The sequence below is a fragment of the Xiphophorus couchianus genome, chromosome 22, assembly GCF_001444195.1.
Source record: "Xiphophorus couchianus chromosome 22, X_couchianus-1.0, whole genome shotgun sequence".
Lineage (NCBI taxonomy): Eukaryota > Metazoa > Chordata > Actinopteri > Cyprinodontiformes > Poeciliidae > Xiphophorus > Xiphophorus couchianus.
The window spans coordinates 6,272,752-6,292,729 of record NC_040249.1 but is presented as its reverse complement, the minus strand read 5'-3'; the positions used below and the strand labels follow the sequence as shown (position 1 = coordinate 6,292,729).

The window sequence follows — 19,978 nt, the reverse complement described above, 5'->3', positions numbered from 1 at the left end:
AATGGGTTCTGCTGCCAATTAGCAGTGCATGCGCGTAGGCAGGTCTGACACAGCCAGAGAAATGAATATACATAAAACAGGTTTTGTTGGGGGTTTTTTTATCTATACGAAGCTGAGGGAGGCTGTAATGACTTTTGTGTCAAATTAATTAGAGGCACAAGGTTGCAAACTGAAATCCAACTCATGAAATTACACCATAATGCTTCACTGGGTTTAAAATGGACTTCCTGCTCTACTGCAATTAATTGATAAGAAAGAAGCGTTGGAAAATCAATACAATGAATTGATTTCTTGTTAGCAACCAGTCAGGAAATATGGATTATATAACACTTCAATGTATCGACAAAGCAACGGCAGCCGACCTTTTTTACTGAAACTAAGGCAGGTTTGTCGCAAAATATTATTAGGGGTAATGAATTTACCTGTTTATTTTCCATATTCTTCCAAAGAAGATCAGAGATCAAAACAAACCTCCTCACTGACATTTGCAGTGAGTTAAAGATACTAGTCTTAAGAATGAAGTGCTTTATGCAAATAAATTGTGATAACTAATGATTGGACAGCATAGATAATATATTTTGTCACTAAGCTGAGTTTCTACGTAGCTGAATGGTAGACATTTAAATGTTTCTGTATTTTAATGTTGATATCTGTCCAATGAATCATTGGAATCACTGGAAGAAAATCCCCTGGCCCTTCTCCTTATTTCAATGATTTTGAGTGGATTAAAAATACTCACAATTTCCAACAGTGAAAAAAAAAAAGAGTTTTATGACACTAGATCCACCAGTAGTGGTGGAGGTAAGAAACCCCAGTCTTTCACAAATAGCTCAAATCCATAAAGATCCTCCTTCTAAAAATGTTTATAACTGCTTGTTTTAATAGTACAGACATTCTGTATCTCAATATGCATCAATACACGCAGTGGAAACCGTCACTGCAGCAGAAGGTCTGCAGGCTTCCTCATTTCTGCTCTTTGGGAAACAGCCAATCAACACCAAGGAAAATAAGTGGAGCTCCTGGATTGGCTGCTTGGCAAACCAGCCGGCAGAGTGTGAAACAGCATCATTCGAGGGATTTCAGCTTCCAAAACTGCTTTTTGTTTTGAATATTTTGGAAAAAACTCAAACAGGTGGATTTTGTGCAAATAATTACATTCCAGAGAAAAATCTATGAATATAATAATCTATATCTGTACAGCACTTTGAGCTCCTTCTAGTATGAAAAGTGTTTTATATATAAAATTGATTGCTTGATTGATATGACGCTTTGATTATAGATTTGCTCATTATTTAAGGGTGTTTGATTCTCATTAGCTGCCTAATAATACTTTAGCACAGCAAACAAAAAGATACAGTAGCTACTAAGTGTAAGACTTCAAACAAGTCAATTTTTAAATTAAAATGCATAACGTTGTTATGCAACAAGCCCACTAATAGCTCATTGCTAATGACAGTCAATAAAGCTATTTCCTACGGGTTTTAGTTGCCTGGTGTTTATTTGACGCGTCATAAAAATTGCTGCCTGGAATTGAGAGGTCAGCTACGGGGAAACATTAGAGCTGGAATAAACGAACCAGAACAATCTGCCATTTGGAAACAGGACTGCACCGAGTCGTCAGTCTTCAGCGGCAAACTTTAAGAAACGCCAAAACTGAAACCCACACACTTGTGGTCAACAGTTTAGAACAGAAACAGCTTCTTTTGTATGGATTTTATAACACGGCAACTAAATAAAATGTATTGTCACCCCGGCGCCTCTGTGGTGACGCCGGCTTGTGTGTTTGTAGCCCTGAGTGTGATTCATGGGTTGCTGCTGCTGCCGGGTGCAGATGAACCATTAAGTCTCAGCTCCAGAAACAAGCTGTTCACATCGGTATGCGTACAGTAACACTGTCCATGCACTCTGTGACAAACAACATGATGGACGCCGGGTTGCAGAGTGTGACTGCATATACTGTATGTGTTCCTGTGGGGGAAGTGGGAAGGACATGCAGCTCTCCAAGTGTTTATGCTGTCTGGAGGTTGTAATAGAAGAGGATTTCTCTCATGATGCAAGAAACATGTACAACAACGTCAATAAATGTGTATGCTCAGATTTATTAGGCCTCTTTAAACACACAATTACGAGGCTTTTTTTTTATATGCAGTAAAAGCACATCTTCATAAATTAGTAAGACGTCAAAAGTTGATGTAGTGCAGCAAATTAATATATCCATAGATTTATAGTGATGTTCACATGCATCGTAAGGAAACACAATATTTTTATCAATTACAAACTTTAAATCAAGCTGAATATTTACTGAGATCAATTACAACTCATAAAGTTATATTTGTATTGACTAAATACTCAATTAATGAAACAGAGTTTTCATTGATTGATTTTTTTAAAATCACTTTCTTACATACTGTAAAGGAAGAAATATTTATTAAAACTTTGAACAAAACGTTTGGCTCATATCTTCCTTAAAAGCCGGGTCCTCTCGGCGAGCAGCAGGGCAGCTGTAAAACTAAACCACAACAAAGCGTGTTGACGTCACAGCTCACAGAGTTTAATTCATACAAAGCAACGCATGAATCCGTTAACAAAGCTGCAGAGGTACAGAGATATGCATTTTCATAAAATAACAACAGACAAGGGGAAACAGACAAACGAGAAACACAGAGACAGACAAAAATGACAAAGGCGCACCCTTGAGAAAAATGGAAAAAACTCTCCCTATTTTAGCGCTACATGTAATTTTATACTGAGTGGGTGTTTCCTCACTTTAATATATGCAAAGAAGGCGTTCTGTTGTTCGACCACTCAGAGACCTGTTCGGCCCCCAAAGAAACTTGGAAACTCCCCTCATTACAGCTCAGATGTCTGGTTTTTATCTAAGTAAGAGGGCGGACCACTTCGTGCTCATCTCTGTCTGATACGGGCGATCTCGGGCGGAAGAGTCCCTGTTTTGAGATTTCACAGATAACTCTAACGTCTATCCCACACATTCCAGCGCCGTTTCCATGGAGATGCTAATTTTATGGCTTTTGTGTGCTCCTAAGCAGACAGTGGAAGGCGTCTGCTTGTCTCCTTGGGCCTCTCTGAAGGGTCACACAAAGCCTGTTTTTCAAATAAGAGTGCTTAATATACCTTTACACATGTTGTAAGATTAAGTGTATTTTTAGCACTAAAATAATCATTTTTTCTTAACAATACTTAATCCTTTTCTACTTGTTTTACCATTCAAGGCCTCATTAATAAGGTTGTATGTAGAGATTTGTCAGCTTCTTTAACAGAGATGAGGCTTAGCCTCTCCGATTGGTCAGCAATCTTGATTGCATTGGCATCTCATTCTTTATGAAACATGTTCTAATTTTCTGACAAACGGCTGAACCAACTCAGTTAATTTACGATGAGGAGGAGCTCATGTTTGCTAAAGCAAAAACCAATCTCCCACCGCGCTCATTTAATCTGTAAAGGACAAGAGGATTCCTTTTGACGTAGAATACATACTACATGATAAAACTCCAGATTCAAAGCAAGTGAAGATACTAGCTTCCTCAAATCACAAACTAAATTGTAAATCTAGCCTCAGAGATTTATTGCATCCTCATAAAGACTCTACTGTCAAAAAAAAAAAAAATCCCTGCAGACTCATTGTTTGAATGTGCTTCGGTCTGCGTCAGTCAGACGACAGGCGCACTGAGTCTTACTTCAACACACAAGCTCAAAGTAGGAGCTCCAGAAGACAGGAGGCAAAAATTACACCTGCGATACGGACAGAAGGCGTTTAATGAAGTGAATCAAGCATGACATCTTGGGGCCTGATCTGTAAAGAATCCAAATAAGGAGAACCAAATTGCATAAGCTAAAAAAATAAAATAAAAAATTGTACCGCAGTAAGTGGGCGTGTTGCACACAATCTACAAAGATTGCAGTTGATTGCATGCACCAAAGTGGTGCAGGCCGCCTTTTTTAAGTAAGGGTGCTGCGTGTGCTACTGGCTGTCGTCATGGAGAGTCTGAGAGCAGAGTGGCCATGACAATCATTTTGCTGATTGTCATAGTATAATAATACTAATAATCTAATACTACTAATAATATTAAGCAATAATATATTTCATTTGATTATGTATATAAAAATAGCAAAAACATTTAAAGATTACTGAAAACAAAGTTTTATTGTAATTCCGTCGGCCCATTCTTACTTTGGATCTTACTGTGATCATAAAGTATAATCAAACCTCTAGCATACGACTGTCATAGTGGTCAATTATTACTTGAAGGTCAAAACATGAAGACAGTGAGTTTGGACTATTTACAAAAACAAGAGAACATGTGGCACATCTTTACAGAGATTCTCTATTTGATTCTTTAATCCTGCTTTGGGACGTTTCACGTTGCTTCGCTTCTATATTCCGCTTCAGGGGAGAATATAAACAGACTTGTCAGCCATGATTAAGCTCTTGCATTTAAACTGATGGAATGAGAAGAAGTTTGCGTGTTTTAATCATAATTTCTCTACTCATTCGTTAAATCGCTGTTTTTGCTTTGAAGCTCTTAGACTCCACGAGGAACAAAAATATTCTCTGACAGAAGATCAGTTTTGGACAAAATGCATTGTCGGCGTTGTCACAGAACATGTGCCATGAATCATAGATGCATCAAACTGACAGAACCGGGATGAATAATTATACATCTGAAATAAAGCAGAGAGATGACAAGTGTGTTTGGGGGATTGTCAGGCCGAAATGGTGCCACATCTGCAGCTGGAACAAAGTGATAGACACACAAAGGACTTCACGCCCATCTGTAAGCCACAAAATAAACTATTGTAAAAATAGGATTTTAACTTTTACCAGTGCTGCCTTGCAGCAAGAAGGTCCTGGGTTCTGAGAAGTCCTCCTTGTGCTGGTGTGGATTTTCTCCATCGGCTCTGGCTTCCTCTCAAAGTCAAAACACACGATTATGCTAATTTGTCAAGCTAAATTGGCCCTGTAAGGAATTGTGTGCATGCATGGATGGATTGATACCAGTGTGCAAAGATCGATGCTTTAGTATCAGATTCCATCTTGAAATCTTATTTAATTTTTTAAGTCTACTTCAAAAACTGTTATTTTTTCTATTCTTATAATTTGCACTTTATTTGGGGAAAAGGCACAAAATCATGTTAGTATGTTATGGAAGTATTTTGTAGATAACTTTGTCCATATTCTGACCTAAATTTGAATAAAATAATTCAAAGAAAGAAACAAAACACCTTAAGGCCTGAACTTTGACGATATATAAAACTTGTATAAAAAGTATTGATACCCGCCTTGTATGTACTTAGTATCAGATCAGTACCTAAATCTGCAATATCGCACACTTCTATTAGATAGATGGGATGTTTACTGTTTCCTCTGACGCTCTGTTGAATCAAACCACCAATATGTCTGAGAGCATTTTTTCCACCTAAACAAGTAATTACCTAAAACTAAAACCCTTCTTTATGAATCAGACTTTGGCCACTTTTATTTTGAGTTGCAACTCAAAATTTGAAATGTGTTTGACAAAGATAAGCACTCGGTGGCTCCAGCTTGACAACAATCCACACTCCGTCCTGCCGGCTCGGGGTGTGGATGTAATGCGAAACGGCCTCAGGATGCAACACGAACATTGATCTAAATGCAATGATTCAATGATTTCTTCTTCTGCGGACCTGTCATGTTATCACTGACAGAGACACTTCATGAACACATGCATCAGCACTGAGAGGCGACACACTGGGACGATGCTGATGCCTTCACACTGCAAGCAAGGAGTTGAGATCAATATCTATGAAAAATAAGACGAATGAAGGGTTAGAACCTCAACACTTGTTCAGCTGCAGAAGCCGCAACGTTTTCTTTTGACCCAGAGAGCGGAGGGTTTTGTGTAGAAAAAACCCCAAAAAACATGGAGTATGAAGGTTATGAGAGCACAACCTTTGTGGCAAATACTTTTTGAAGGCTGATGAGAAAAAAGCACTTGAAGGCATAAAAGACTACTTTAGAGTACAACTGTCCAATTTCAACCGTAATACAGACTCTGTCCTTTTAATCACCCCTGAAAAAAATTACCTTCTGTGGAAATGAAAGCGGCGTATGAGGTCGACTCCAGATGCTCTGCTTGTTGCCTAGGAACGCTGCTTTTAATGGACAATAGACCTGAGGGTCAGAGTCCCTTTGGTCCGTCACCCCTCTCAGGCTGTGGTAACAAACAACTACAAGATGTTTCAACAAACTAATAGCTTGGACCCTTCTGTTTGTTACAACCACGAGCTTTTTGCATCATGCACTATACCAAAGCAAAGCAGAACACAATTTGCAAAGTGGAAGGAGAATGATTGAAAATGTTTTACAAATAGAAGTCTGAAAAGTGTGGTGTGCATTTTTATATATTCTTTTTTAATCTGATATCCTATAACTAAATTATCCAGTTAGTCTCCTTGTGTTTAACTTAATCGCGTTATAGCTCCAGCTTTTCTCTGAATGCCTCAGAGGTTTGTTGGAGCACATTAGTGAACAAAAAGGATCATGTAAGCCGCCAAAAAAAAAACAGTGAACAGGTCAGGAATTAGGATGTTAGGTTTAAACTGCATCCTCAGGCCTCGAGGGAACACAGAGAACAGTTCAATCCTTCATCTGAAAATAGAAAATAGTCCCAATTAATGTTTGCTACAAGCTACGGGACATAGAGACAATGTGGGAAGCTGTTCAGAGATAACAGGAAGATGGTTAAACGCAGGCTAATCCTGGAGGACAACATGTAGAGGCTGCAAAGGACTTGGGACAGGGGGGAGAGGATTTTATATCAGTCAATATTGATAGTTAATAGTTTTTTTTTTGTTTTAAATATCTGAAATGCTGTCAAACAGTGGATAAAACATGGCCTTTTCCTGTTTTATCCACAGTTTCCTCTCAAGTTGTTGTACTCATTTTCTTTCTTTCTTTCAGTTCACACCGTTGTTTTATATTTTTAAGCAGTTGTGAGGCACGGTGGTAAAACCGAAAACAGCTGCTGCGCAAGTTACCCAACAGGTTTTTGCTGGGTAACCAAAGAACGAGTGAGTTGCTGGGTAACCAAAGAGTAGGAGACTTAGTCGATACCACCCACCTTCCTTAGCTAGCTTTGAGAGGTCTTTCCTCTGCCTACATTCCCCAGAATGCTGTGCGGCTCCACATCGGAGTTCAGTGAAATGAGTGAAAATTCAATCTTGTAATTCTACAAAGTAACTGGGCCTGAATACAAATGCGTGCCATACTTTTTCAGATTTTTATATGCAGAGAATTCAAAGCCATGTGCGTCTCCGTTCATGTGACAACTATGAGCTGCTTTGTGTGGGGCTAGCGTGTAAATCACTAATGAAAGGTATATAGAAGTTTGCTGCAGCGGCAGGAAAAAAATGTTAAAAGGTTCAAGGAGTTTGACTATGTCTGCAAGACGCAGCACTTTGACTGCTCACGTTTGACCTTTCAAAAGGATTCGGTGGCTGAGTGAATCGCCCCTCCGGTTGGTTATTTAAAATGTCAGCTTTGATGTAAAAAAGTGCATGTTATACAGTTCCTATTGTAGAATTTAAAGAGCAGGAGCAGAGCGAATCAGTCAGTAAATGACAGGCAGATAAAAGAGCCAAGAACGTCCATCAATCTTCGATTAGGACAAAAAAACATAAAATGATCCTGTTCTTTCCTCTGTTTAATTATTCATCACTCCTTCGCTCTCTCTCTCAGAGCGCAGTCGGTGACTCTTGCTCTATTCCTCAGAAAAATGACTGTATCCACTTCCCCCGGCAGTTCTTTGGTCTCCTTGTTTCCCTTTCTTTTTGTCTGTAACGCCACAGAAAACCTGCTGAAATAGACAGAGCTCTAATTCTCCAAGAAGGCCCAGTAGCACCGAAAACCTCATCGCTCATAAAAACAGAAAGATTAGCTTCTGTAATTGTCACCCTGATGTATAAACTGACTCCGTTTTGCTAATTTTTAAACAGAAACAAGAACACACCATTGAGCTGGATTCTAAGGATTTCTTCACTGTGCTTCTCTTCTTCTGGCAGCTTTTATGATCGCCAAATGCGCACGTTACTCCCTCACGCGTTTGTCTTGACTCATCTGTGCCAAATGAGCTTCCAACAAGATAATTGAGGTATAAAATCTGCATGCGAGCGGCAATTATGGAGCCGTCATCTGGCTACCAGCTACCGTTCGCGTTGCACGTGCGGGCGCCACAGAGCCGGGGTCACAGTGGCTTGTTGTCGTCACCGGGAGTCAGCAATTTTATTACGCGCCGCGTCGCAGGTTCAACGCCGCTTTCAGCAAAGACATCCATCATCACCCGTGGAAACGCAAAGCAATCAGAGCCGTTTCCCATTCACGACGGAGAGGAGCTGAAATGAATTCGGTGATCCTGATGATTTGCTTTGACATCATGCTCACACACTGAGCCCTAATCTGCATTAATTAGCTCGGAAGCGTCCTCTTTCATCCCATTTCCTATTAATTGCAGCGATGTGTCTGAAACCATTTCAAAAGCTGAAGTTGGTGTATTATGTAATAATCCCCTCATTTAAAACACTGCAAACGTGTTGAAATCTGTCCGTTGTTGCTTCCTGCAGGTAGTGCCCGTCCATCAAGGAACAACACCACGGGCGGTTTGTGCAAGCTGATGGTCTGACCTTTAATTCTGTTTAAAAATTAAGTGTTCGCTCACGGTTAGGTGGGTGGGAAACTCCGCGTAAAACCTCTGGTGTGTTGGTAACCTTGGCAGCCTTAAAGCTTGAGGTGGAAAACAGATCTAAGCTGTGAGAAGGTGGCATTTGACCCAACCATGACCTTTTTTTTCTTTTACAGATACAAACACGTTGCTGATGTAAATTACGCTTCTACTGAAGAAGAATCATTTAAAATGTATTTATTCTTTTTGAAATCCAACATTCAATTTGAGTATATCTATTGAGTGTTAAGAAATAACAGTTTTCCTCAAAATCTCCAGTGGCACAATTATTAGCACCTCTGCTGTTATTGTTTGGTACAACCCCATTTTTGGCTGACATCCATTCATTTTGTTTCCTATGCTGTCTTCAGCTTCAGTTTGGTTGAGAGCATCATAGAAAAATATTGAGCTTGTGTCTGCTGAACTATTTCTGTGTTTATTTGCCCATGCATTTGCACAAAAAACCTGTGATGCTAACAGGCCACCAGATGCTTTTTTTTAACATATGATGATTTTTACATAAGGTCAGCTAATATTTCAATAGCTTATGCTTCTATGCACTTCAACACATGTTCAAGTATTTTACAGACAAAGCATCCCCACAGCAGTGGGCATTATTTTCTTCCCCACTTATTTTCTTTTGTGTCGCCACAGTTACAATTAGTGTTTTTGTTTGTTTGTTTATTGAAAAGCTCCATATCGGTTTTGTCTGCTCAAAGTTCACAGTTTTAGTTTAATTTTCCCAGCTTTACATGTTTACATTTGTGACTGTAGGACAGACAAGGGCATATCCTGGGCTGGAATCACTACTAAACTCTAACTGTGCCCAAAGTAATCAGTTTCTGTGTTACGTCACTTCTCTTGCAGGAAAGAGAAAGCTTCGAAAAGTATAATTAGATGTTCTGAGAAACTCAACAAGCTTAGGTAAAACTTAACAAGATAAGGCAAAAAATATATATATTGTACTACAGGAGTTTTGTTCCCTCCCTTCTGAATAAATATGTCGACTCTTTCTCAGTTTCTAACTCCTCTTGCAACACCAGCTGCACTTATTGAAAGGATTAATTCCACATCTTTGCCATATGCAAACACATTTGTCCAAGTACAACGTCCTTAATGAATAAGCCTATCACTCAATAACTGAAAACGAATAGAAACTGGACGTAAAATGAAACAATAACATGTGAACTGATTTTTGTTTGTCAAACTGGAGCCTGCGAGATAATTAGTGTCCCTAACGTGTTTACATAATCATCCTCTGCCACCACACAGTCAAATTACAGCTAAGGACAGAGACAGGATGAAAAGTTTTGATTTTGCCGGAAGGAAAAGACAAACAAACTCAGTTTCAGGCATGAATGCCTTTTGTGTTTGGGAAATGGGCAGATAGGAGAGGCCTTGATCTGAAATGTGCTGCTGTACAGACAGACAAACAGATCCAACCCCACCACCACCGACCCCTGCAGCTGCAACAGAGCTGTTGGCTTTTTTGTTGGTTTTTTTAATCGAGATATGTTCATAAACCAGAACGACAGCCCCGAAGCATCAACAATTTAGGAAGATAACTGTGACAAAATACCAGTATGTTTGCCGGTAGCAACACAAGGGCAAGAACCCAACAACAGCCCAAAATAACGATAAGCCTTAATGTATCCTCCTCCGTCTCATTAGGTTGTTTCGTTTAGTGATATGACGCCTGACCATTTTTTAAAAAAACATTTTCCTCTCATGTTTGCAATAACATCTGAGCCTTTAAAGCAACTATTAAAAACAGACAACACCTAAAAGAATTGATGAAGATCTTATCAATTAAAAAACATCAATAAACTCTCAGTCTTTTTTTGTTTTTAGTCATTAAAACACATTATATGATGCCAAATTTTGATTGTCATTTTGTATTAATACCTTTGCACTTTCCTCAGAAACTATATGATCCAAATGTACAGTGGTAAAATCTTCTAAAGTACATTATTATGTATAATAATGTCAAGAAAAAATAAAAAAAACCAGATGATCACAGATGGCTAATGTGTAAAATTGTGATACAGTAAAACAGAAAAATAAGGTCAAATTTGCTTTTTGTTTGTTTGGTTTGTTGGAAACCTCCAATAAATGACTCAAGTTTGAAAAAGTAGAATTTTCCAACTTATCCGATTTTAATTCTTTCGCATCAGAGTGTAAGTGAATGGAAATAGTAGCACAAACATGATGAAAATGAGTCCACTAAGGTAATTAAGCATTCAGTTTCAGCTGAAATATGTAAAAAGAATAATCATTAAAAATTCAGAAGTGCGATATTGGTGTTAAGCTGTTGTGAAAATTTCATTACATAACAGGAAAACTGTGAAGACGAAGGGCCACTCTTTCTGCTTTTATCAAACATGAACCTTTGATTCTTTTGAAATAGCCACTAGAGTCATTTTTCATGTGGTTATTTGTAAATAATACAGTAAGTTTTTAGAATTTGCAGTCAGAAACAGCAGGCAGACATTTCAGCATTTTCTCTTCCTTTGAAAACTGGTCGGGCACGCCCAGGCAAAAAGCCCATGAGAAGAAATCTAAGAATGGGAAAACATCCATCAAACACCTGACAGAGGAAAGAAGAGAGACAATTTCCTGCAGCTGATCATGAGCTGTTAAGCCACATTTACCAATCTGTGCTTTCTTTCCAGAGATTTGAAGCAACAGTAGGAACAAATTGAGCTTTTATTAGAGGCTGTGGACGCAAAGTGCCCACAAATCCAATTCAAAGTTGTTGTTGTTGTTGTTTTTTTTGTTTTTTTGCTAAGCTGCTTGTTTATCTCCAGTTCATCTTTGCACTGACTCACCATCGGTGTCAGAAGTTTTTGTTTTTTATTATTTTACTTTACCTTGTCAATTTTAATCTATCTCCCAGCTACTCAGACTAACTTATTTTAGATGTTCACATCTCAGACATTTCAGCTACATGTCTGAGGATATTAAAGGGTCTCCTTCCATCGCTCTCCTGATGCGTTGTTTTATATTTGTTTTATATACTGTTTGTTGGAGTCAGACTTTAGAATTAGATGCATTTTTTTTCTTAAGTGAACTGTTTTCAGGTATCCCCTGCATTTAAATGTTCTATTTTAATAACATTTATTCACTTATTCCTCATCAAATGGTTAGATAATGAAAAAAAGCTGCAGCTGCCAAAGTCCAAAACCAAAAAAAAGGCTTTTTTTTTAAAGATATCTGGAGGCTCTGGCTCCTTTGAGGAGAAATATATTTAAAAAATTGGAAATGTTTAATGACTCTTGCGCTCAATTTGATCTTACAAGATCACTCAACAAACGTTCGCAAGGCAGCATTTGTTGTTCAGCTGGATGTGAAAAAAAAACAATCCATATGAAGCAGAAGGCGCTGCTCATGCTGCTGGACGGGCTGTGGAGGAAGGAGATTTGGGGGAAGTGGCGGACTCATTTTGCTCATCGTCTGGCTCCACAAAACACCTCCCAGTGTTTCCATGGCAACAGGAAGCAATCTGCTCTGGCGGCAGAGGAAGCGTATTCCTTACGGAGCTCAAACTCCCTTCTGCTCAACCAGAATTGATTTTTTTATTATTATTATTTTATTTCCAATCGGGCGTGCATCTCTTCGCTCATCTCTGTTTGTGCAGCAAAGGTTTGCGGAGTTTCACGGAGGGCAGGAGAGGAATCGCAAAGACAGAGAGAGATAAAAAAAAAAGCGAGGGACAGAGGAGGGAGAGATGCTTAATGGCTTTCAGACTGTAAAAACAATAATAAAAAATAAAAAAACTACCATCAACTGTCTCGGTTTAATCTGGCCAAACTTTGTTCAAGGGCACATCCATAAAACGGAGAAGGAGAGCTCAAGACAACAGGAAAACATCCATTTACTGCTTGTCATCGTCAAAATGGCAGGTCACGTTCACACTGCCAACAAGAGAAAGAGAAAAGATGAATGCAAAGCTGCAGTAGAGAACAATGACATTGTTTACAGGCCCAATGGAATATGGTTTGAGCTTTTACCTGCGTTGTAATTCCCTTAAAGCCTCATTAGTGCAGCGAGTTGCAAAAGAGCAAGAAAAACTGAGCAGACCCAGATCTGTCCTGGACTGTTCCTGGTTTGTTTTTTTTTTCCCAAGGATGAATTTATGAATATTTAAATAACGCCACTCTTTGTATTTCAAGCCGTCTGCATATCGGAGGCTGCAGAAAAGCAATGATTAAAAACAATGAAGGTGCCTAACTCACATTTCAAAGAATTTCACTTCCATCTCAGCTGTGTTCCCACTTTGAAACCAGCAGCAGAGCAGATGGGCTGTAATCAATTAGTTTATGGTAGACAACATCTGGCACAAATGTGCTTTACCATGTATTTCTTTTTTTTAGAAACATTCTTAAAACCTAGATGCAGTTTTTTTCCAATAAAACTGCACCTAGAACAGTTTAAAATAGAAAAAAAGAACACCGATTTGATCAAAATTCGAAATTAAATCCAATTGTTCATCTCAACTGCAGCCAATAGTTTTCTTTATAAGAGTACATATTTGGAAATCGGCTGTTGTCTGAGGCACCAGCCAAGGGATTCATCAGCTGCATGAAATGTGCTTCAGATAAGTTGAGACAAAATATGGAGACTATTATTTGGATTTCATTGAATGTAAGAAAAATGGACATCTTTCTGAAAAGATTATTATCCTTAAAATTACAAGGAGAGGAAAAAAGAAACAAAAACAAAGCAAAGACCAGGAATTTTCCTGCAAGTAACTCCACTGGCCCTTTAGCAGAAAAGAGGAGATTGTCCAAAGGTGGCAGGTGGTCAGAAACTTTCGTCCACTGGCAGGCCGGTCATAATGTAACCAAATCTTACATATCTTACTTTAGGCATAATTTAACGGTATATTTCATAAAATAGTGAGAAGACAGTCTCTTCGACATCCACTTTTACTTGAAGATGGGTAATTGTTACACTGTGGCCTTCTCTCCCAAGATGGAGGACTCTGAGCAGCGAGAGAACACAGAAATGTTTTAACATGGTTCCTCTCTTCTTTGAAGGCTGCTGCACTTTATTTTCACATCTGAAACAACACATCACACACACATATGACCTCGGGTGTGTCGTGTACCGTTGCATATCATAAAATTAATCACAGCCAAAAAACCTCGGGGCCATTTTTTCGGTCCCAGTCCACCCACTGCAAGACATGATGGCAGCAGCCTACGAGGTTTCAATTTCAACAGCAAAGCAGAGACTAACGATGAAAAGGCCATGCTCTCCTAGTCAGACATCACTGTGCCTGAAAGTACAAGAAATTCCCAACTACCCACAGAGTGATGCATGGTGGTGGCTTAGTGGTGCTCCAAGGCTGCTGTGCTGCCTCTGGCACTAGGAATCTGTTTTGTGTGTTTGGTGAGTAAAATTGACTCAACCATTGGTTAAAACACAAAAATCAATCTACCTTGGTCAAAGAGGACATCCTGTAAAACGTTAGAGCGGCTTTATAGCCACCTGTCTTGAACTCTGTTGAAGGACTCTGGTGAGATTTGAAAAAGAAACATGCAAACTCAAAAAAATATATCAATATCAAACCAACTGATGGGCTTTCCCTTTGAGCAAGTCTTCCAAAAGTTAAAGACGCAGTAGTCATTAAACATGACATTTTGTGTTAAATGTTGAAAATAACTACCTGTAGTTTTAGTCTGGATGATTCGTTTGTTACAAACAGCTGCCAGTTTGTAGATTTTTGCCACTAAACCTAATTTCCGCATGAAGGTTGAATAAATTTTGAGTGCAGAATCACACAGAGATAAATGGATCAATATGTCGATAAGACGAAGCAGTTGTGTAACATCAATTGGTAAAAAAAAAATTAAAAAAAAGATAAGTAAATGCGCACATAACTCTCTTCCTTGTTTGCACTTTACCACCAGATGGAATTAAGCTCTTGTTTGATAACCTCCTCACAGCAAACCTTCTGCCTGCTTGCCGCCTCTAAGAGATCAACAAGAATCTCTCTTGAGGTTTTCTGCACACGAGAGAAGAAAGCCTTTACCCTTCATCTCAGATCTCCTCACATAATCCTTGCCTACACTCCACCATGATCATTCAGCCTTTAAGTGTTCTCCAGTGGTCAGTTCTTCTCGGAACGCATCTGTCATGTCCCTGCTGTTCCCTCTACCAATATAATATTCTTTAATCCGCCAGAAAGAGCTTGACCAGGTGCATTGCTAACACAGATTTCAGCTTTCCATATCTAATTAGACCCACTGCTTTGATGACACTGATCCCAGATTAATTATGCTGTGAGAGCCTTTGATGTTTGAGGAGAGCAGCAAATTTCTACCATGCCAGAAGCAGAAGCTGACATTCAGATAAGACTCTCCAAAGCTGACATTTCTTTACCCACAACTTCAAAATGTCAATTAATAGCACGTGGATCACAATGGGCTGTTTGTGCGTAAAATTGGATTAAAATAAAAGGAGCAAAAATAGTGGACATAATGCAGCTATTAATGGCTCCTTCATTAGAAACTGAAAGGTTCCCAGTCTTGTGTAAAATCTTAAAATTGCGAAGCTGACCAGGGAGAAACACGTGGCCATCTGTTGCTTATTTAAACGCCCTTTTCAACTATTTATGGGCTTTTCTCCGACGTGAGTGCACTGCAAGCGCCGAGTCCAGAGACACGGAGGGGGCTTTACAGAGGCTCTACGGTGGATCATGTTTTCATTCCCCGCCAACGCGGGAGTAATGCGATTTCCCCAGCTCTGTTATTGCGCTGTGGATCAAAGAGGCGCATCAAAAGACATAATTTCATACTATAAAGCGGTAAAAAAGAAAAGTGTGTTCGTTTCTTTTCAGTTGCGTTGAGTTGGCGCCTTTTGCGCGCTGGAGGGGAGGCTATAGACGCATTTTACGCACGAACAGCAGCCCAGCTGGAAACAGCGTGTCCATTAGACACGCGCGCACACAAATGCGCACACTTATTCGTCCAGCAGCAACAGGCTGGGAGAGTTTTAAAGCGTCAACAAAGCTTGGAATCGGCACAAAAAGGCAACCAAGCCGTATCTTACACTCTTTTTTTTCTCTCTCTCTCTACTTTTAAAAATTGCTCTTACCTTACAATGATGTACATGACCAGCACGTTTCCCACCAGCCCCACCATGCAAACTATGGAGTAAACAGCTGTGATAATGATAGCGATAATGACGGGGTTGGCGTCTCCGTCCAGGCTCCGGGACACACCGTCGTCCCCGCTCCCGTCGCCGCCGCATCGCATCTCCGCGAAGCTGCTGTTGTCGATTAAGCTGCGGCAGATGCTGCTGTTCTGACCGATAAACGGGAGCTGGCTCCGGAGGTCTGAGCTGTTGGCGGCGCTCTCCATGGCCCTTTGCCCCTCTGCGGACTCGAGCTGGGTGATACGCCTGGCTGGGTGTTTGTTTGTGCCGTGTGGTGCGCCCCGCACGCAGGACGAGTCTGAGCCGCGCCGCGCCGTGCTGTAGAAATGCGCTGTGAGGGTAGAGAGGGGTGAGGTCACTGACGACCCTCTCGTGGCACTGTAACGCCGCGTGGGAGCAGACAGGAAGCGTGGAAGTGAATAAATTTTCGCTCTTTCTTTATTTTTTCCAAACGCCGCGTCTCTCCGTATCATCCTCCTCCGTTCATGTCCCTCTTTTAGCTCACAAGTCAGAACTTCATTGGTTCCTCCTCTCTCTTCCCGAACGTCTTTTCCTACTTTCTCCTCTCACTGTGCTTGCATCCTACCTTCTCTCTTTTCTACTTTCTACTCAGATCATATTTTCCGTTTCCTTTCTAAAGATTTTACCTTCATTTCCAAACCCCCTTATAGCTTTAAATCAACCTATTTGGAGGTTGATTGCAACTCGGAATATATTCAAAAAGTTATTTTACTTCAGGTAGTTAGTTCAGAAAGTGAAATATGTGGCACAGATTCACTAAACTGAAATGCATTTTAGCTACTTTTTATTGTTGTGGCTAATGAACAACCAAATTCATCTTCTGGTGAAATTAACATGATCACACAAAGCCAACAAAAAAATATATATATTTAAAATTAAAAAATGAGTCATTTTGGACTTTCTTTGGTATGAATTCCTGCTTCAGTGCGGCATGGCATGGAGGTGATCCACCTGTGTCACTGAATGGAAAACAAGACTACCTTGTAATATTAGCTTTTGTGTCTATTATCTTGCTCTGGACAATATTCCACGGATTATCAATGGAGTTCAGATCAGGTCAGTTTATGACACAATGGTCACTAGAGCACATATTGGAACAAATTCATAGCAATGCAGCAATAATACATTCCAATCAGTACAAAAGGTTACTTCATTCTATCCTGTGCAGACACTCTGTCTGCACTGATGAAAATTAAGTTAGTTTGTCACACTGAATCCTTAGTCACTGCCACCACAGGGCAGACCCAGCTATTTTCTGAGAAATGAAGTACATCTGAAGTTATATTGATATAGAAGTAACACGGTTTTTGTTGGTCAAGACAGAACTGCAATATTTTTAAGCTTCTATTCTTGAACATGTTGTTTTGCATATGTTCTAAGATGTTTTGAGAAGTCCTCTTTGGTGGTAGACCCTTGTGTTTTGTTTGTGTGCTTCGTGCACCATGTAAGGCGAAAAGGTTTAAAAGATTCTTGCTGGCATGAACCACTGTAATATTTTTAAGTTTGAAATCAATTTGGGATCAAGGAAACATCTGCTTTTCGCCCTGACCCTCCTCAGACTGTCCATCGGTTTCCTCTGACCAAAGACATCTTGCTAGATGTCTGCTGGAGCGAGGTCGCCTTTGCTCTTAACCTTTCAACTGAATCCCACTTTTAAAAATTAAAGACGTCAGTTCAGGAACAGATCAGTCAGTCTACCGTATTTTAATCCAGTTTTAAGAGTCTGTCCACTTATCAAGCTGTGGAAACATTAAAAGAAAGACTTCATAATGACGACACTTTTTTTTACTGGGTATTCAAATAGCTCAAGATAATTTTATTAGATTTTTTTTATAGTTTTTGTCTCACGTTGTCCTTTACACCAATGTTCTTTGGCATCTAAAACTGTTTTGCAAATTTGCACATACTGCCAACAGCAACAGCATTTAAATCTCGAGAAGCACAAATCATTCTTGATATATTAATAAGGCTTCCTTTTTTAAATAGTTGTTTATCCACATATTTCTTTTTTCACCTTCCCAAAATGTCTCTTTATTTTTCTTTCTCTCCTGTTTCCATCATGATCATTTGAATGATCAGATGAATACACAAAGTGATATTCAAACTTGAATCCAAATAAGTAAAGATAATTTAAGTTTAGATTTAGTCAAATGCCATCATCAGAATTATACATTTGCATTTCATTTCCTTGATTCGTTCAATAAAAATTAGCAATACATCAAATATATTTTTATATATTTACTTTCCAGTTATCATGAATCAAAGCAACTATCAAGAGGTAGGCTTTTAGCACGAATTTAAAAGTCATATATTGTGGCCAAAAATCTTAGATATGAAGATTAGATAAAACCTAAATGTACATTTTGATGAAACTATGGTTATATCTTATTTACAGTTTTTCTTTTATCTGTCAACCAGAGAGGCAGCAACAAGATAGACGGGGAGAAAAAGATTCTAATTACGCACATAAATATTAAAACGTTAATTTCTCTGAAGGAAGCTGTTTCAGAAGAGGAAACCATTTTAAGTCTTGGTTTCTTTAAGGCTGTGATGATGACCACCTCAAACATGAGCTCTATGAGGCAACAAAAGTGGCTGAGAGAAAGGCACAGCATGGGACTGAATCCTCCTTTAAAGGGGATTTTACAACTCTCCTTGAACTGCTCTGTGAAAATGAAAAAAAAAAGTTTTTCCATCAGCTTTCTTGTGTAAGATAGCGATGGTGTTGCCAGTGAGCAGGCTGAGTTGTGAGCGCAGCTTGTCAATAAAAAAAATCATAAGCACACGACAATGAATGATGACATGCCCAGCAACAATGGAGTGCTTAGTGTTAGGATGAGGAGGACAAGATGACTGAACTTGGATGAGTTCGTTCCCACAGCAACACATCGCTGTCACAATCCTTTACGTATGGAGGTAGCGTGCAGAAACACGTCTTGTAACTTTTGTTCTCTGTAGTTCTCACATTGAAAGAACATGTGCTACAGTCTAGTTCTTTGCTGCCGTACAAAGAGGCTACGATTTATTAATAAATCTATTTACATGCAGGTGGCGTCCGATGCTGTCCCCCACTTTTAAACCCTACACAGTTCAACGTGAAATATTTAGGTGATTAAATATCTGCAACTTGGTCACAAGGCTACACTCGACTGCAGGCCATTTTAAAACAAATGTTCCAGGTGTCATCCTTCTGCTGTCTGTGTCCCCACCTGTGCACCCCAGGGACAAAACAGCAGGCAGAGTGTTAGATCCAGTAATATCATTGTTGGGACAATGCTGTGACATTTCAGTGGGAATTGCAAAGTTTATCTGACAGTGGCTTATATTTTCAGGGAATTAATATGACTGGGACACCTGTGACAGGCTGGATAATGTGATGTTGACATTTTAAATGCCGCAGTGCTAAATATGTAGAAAGGTAATGTGCCTTATTCTGCAAATGGGATTCTTCTACTGAATGCCATTGAAATAAAATGAATCACCAAAGAGGAATGTGGATAAGACAAAAGCAATGGGTTTTTTTTCTCACACTCAAAAAACTATCAGAGATCCCTCTGTTGCTTACCACTGCTCAAGGTGGCCCAAATTGAGTTTGTCAGTACTTATAAATATGTTGGCTTTATTTTAGTTAAAGAAGTCTCTTTTAAAAATCACCTAGCAAATTTGATACGAACATTGAAAATGAATATTGAAGATCCTGTTTCTATCTCAAACCTAGAAGAAAATTCTCCAGCTGTCCACGTTCTTACCACTCCTGGATTATGGAGATGTTTTATGTATGAATGCTTCCACCAAATGTCTTCAATCATTGAATCATTGTGTATCATCGTGCTCTAAGGGTTGTAACAGGCAGCAGGCACGTTACACGTCATTGTGAGTTGTATGCAAAAACCGAACAGCCCTCCTTTATGTGTACGGAGAAACAAATAAAACTCTACTCGGATCCAACCTGCTTAAATTCTCTCCTACATCTCTGTCACTTCCTAGTGTTTAAATTCCAGTAACATTTTTCCTGTACATGTTGTTCCACGTGTTCAAACAATCAGAGTAATGGCTCCTATGACATGGAATCAGCTGCAGTC

General features: G+C 39.4%; 1 protein-coding gene across 2 annotated transcripts in view; it reads right to left on the bottom strand.

The window, feature by feature from the left end:
* oprm1 (opioid receptor, mu 1) overlaps nt 1–16,416 on the bottom strand; it is a 32,121-nt gene extending 15,705 nt beyond the window's left edge. For both annotated transcript variants that reach the window (XR_003594190.1, XM_028007543.1), the window contains exon 1: nt 15,816–16,416. Coding sequence is in view for 1 of the 2 variants with exons in the window: in XM_028007543.1 (XP_027863344.1) it covers nt 15,816–16,348 (533 nt within the window). In the remaining variant the exon portion in view is untranslated. The remainder of the gene's footprint in view (nt 1–15,815) is intronic.
* Nucleotides 16,417–19,978: the final 3,562 nt, after the last annotated feature.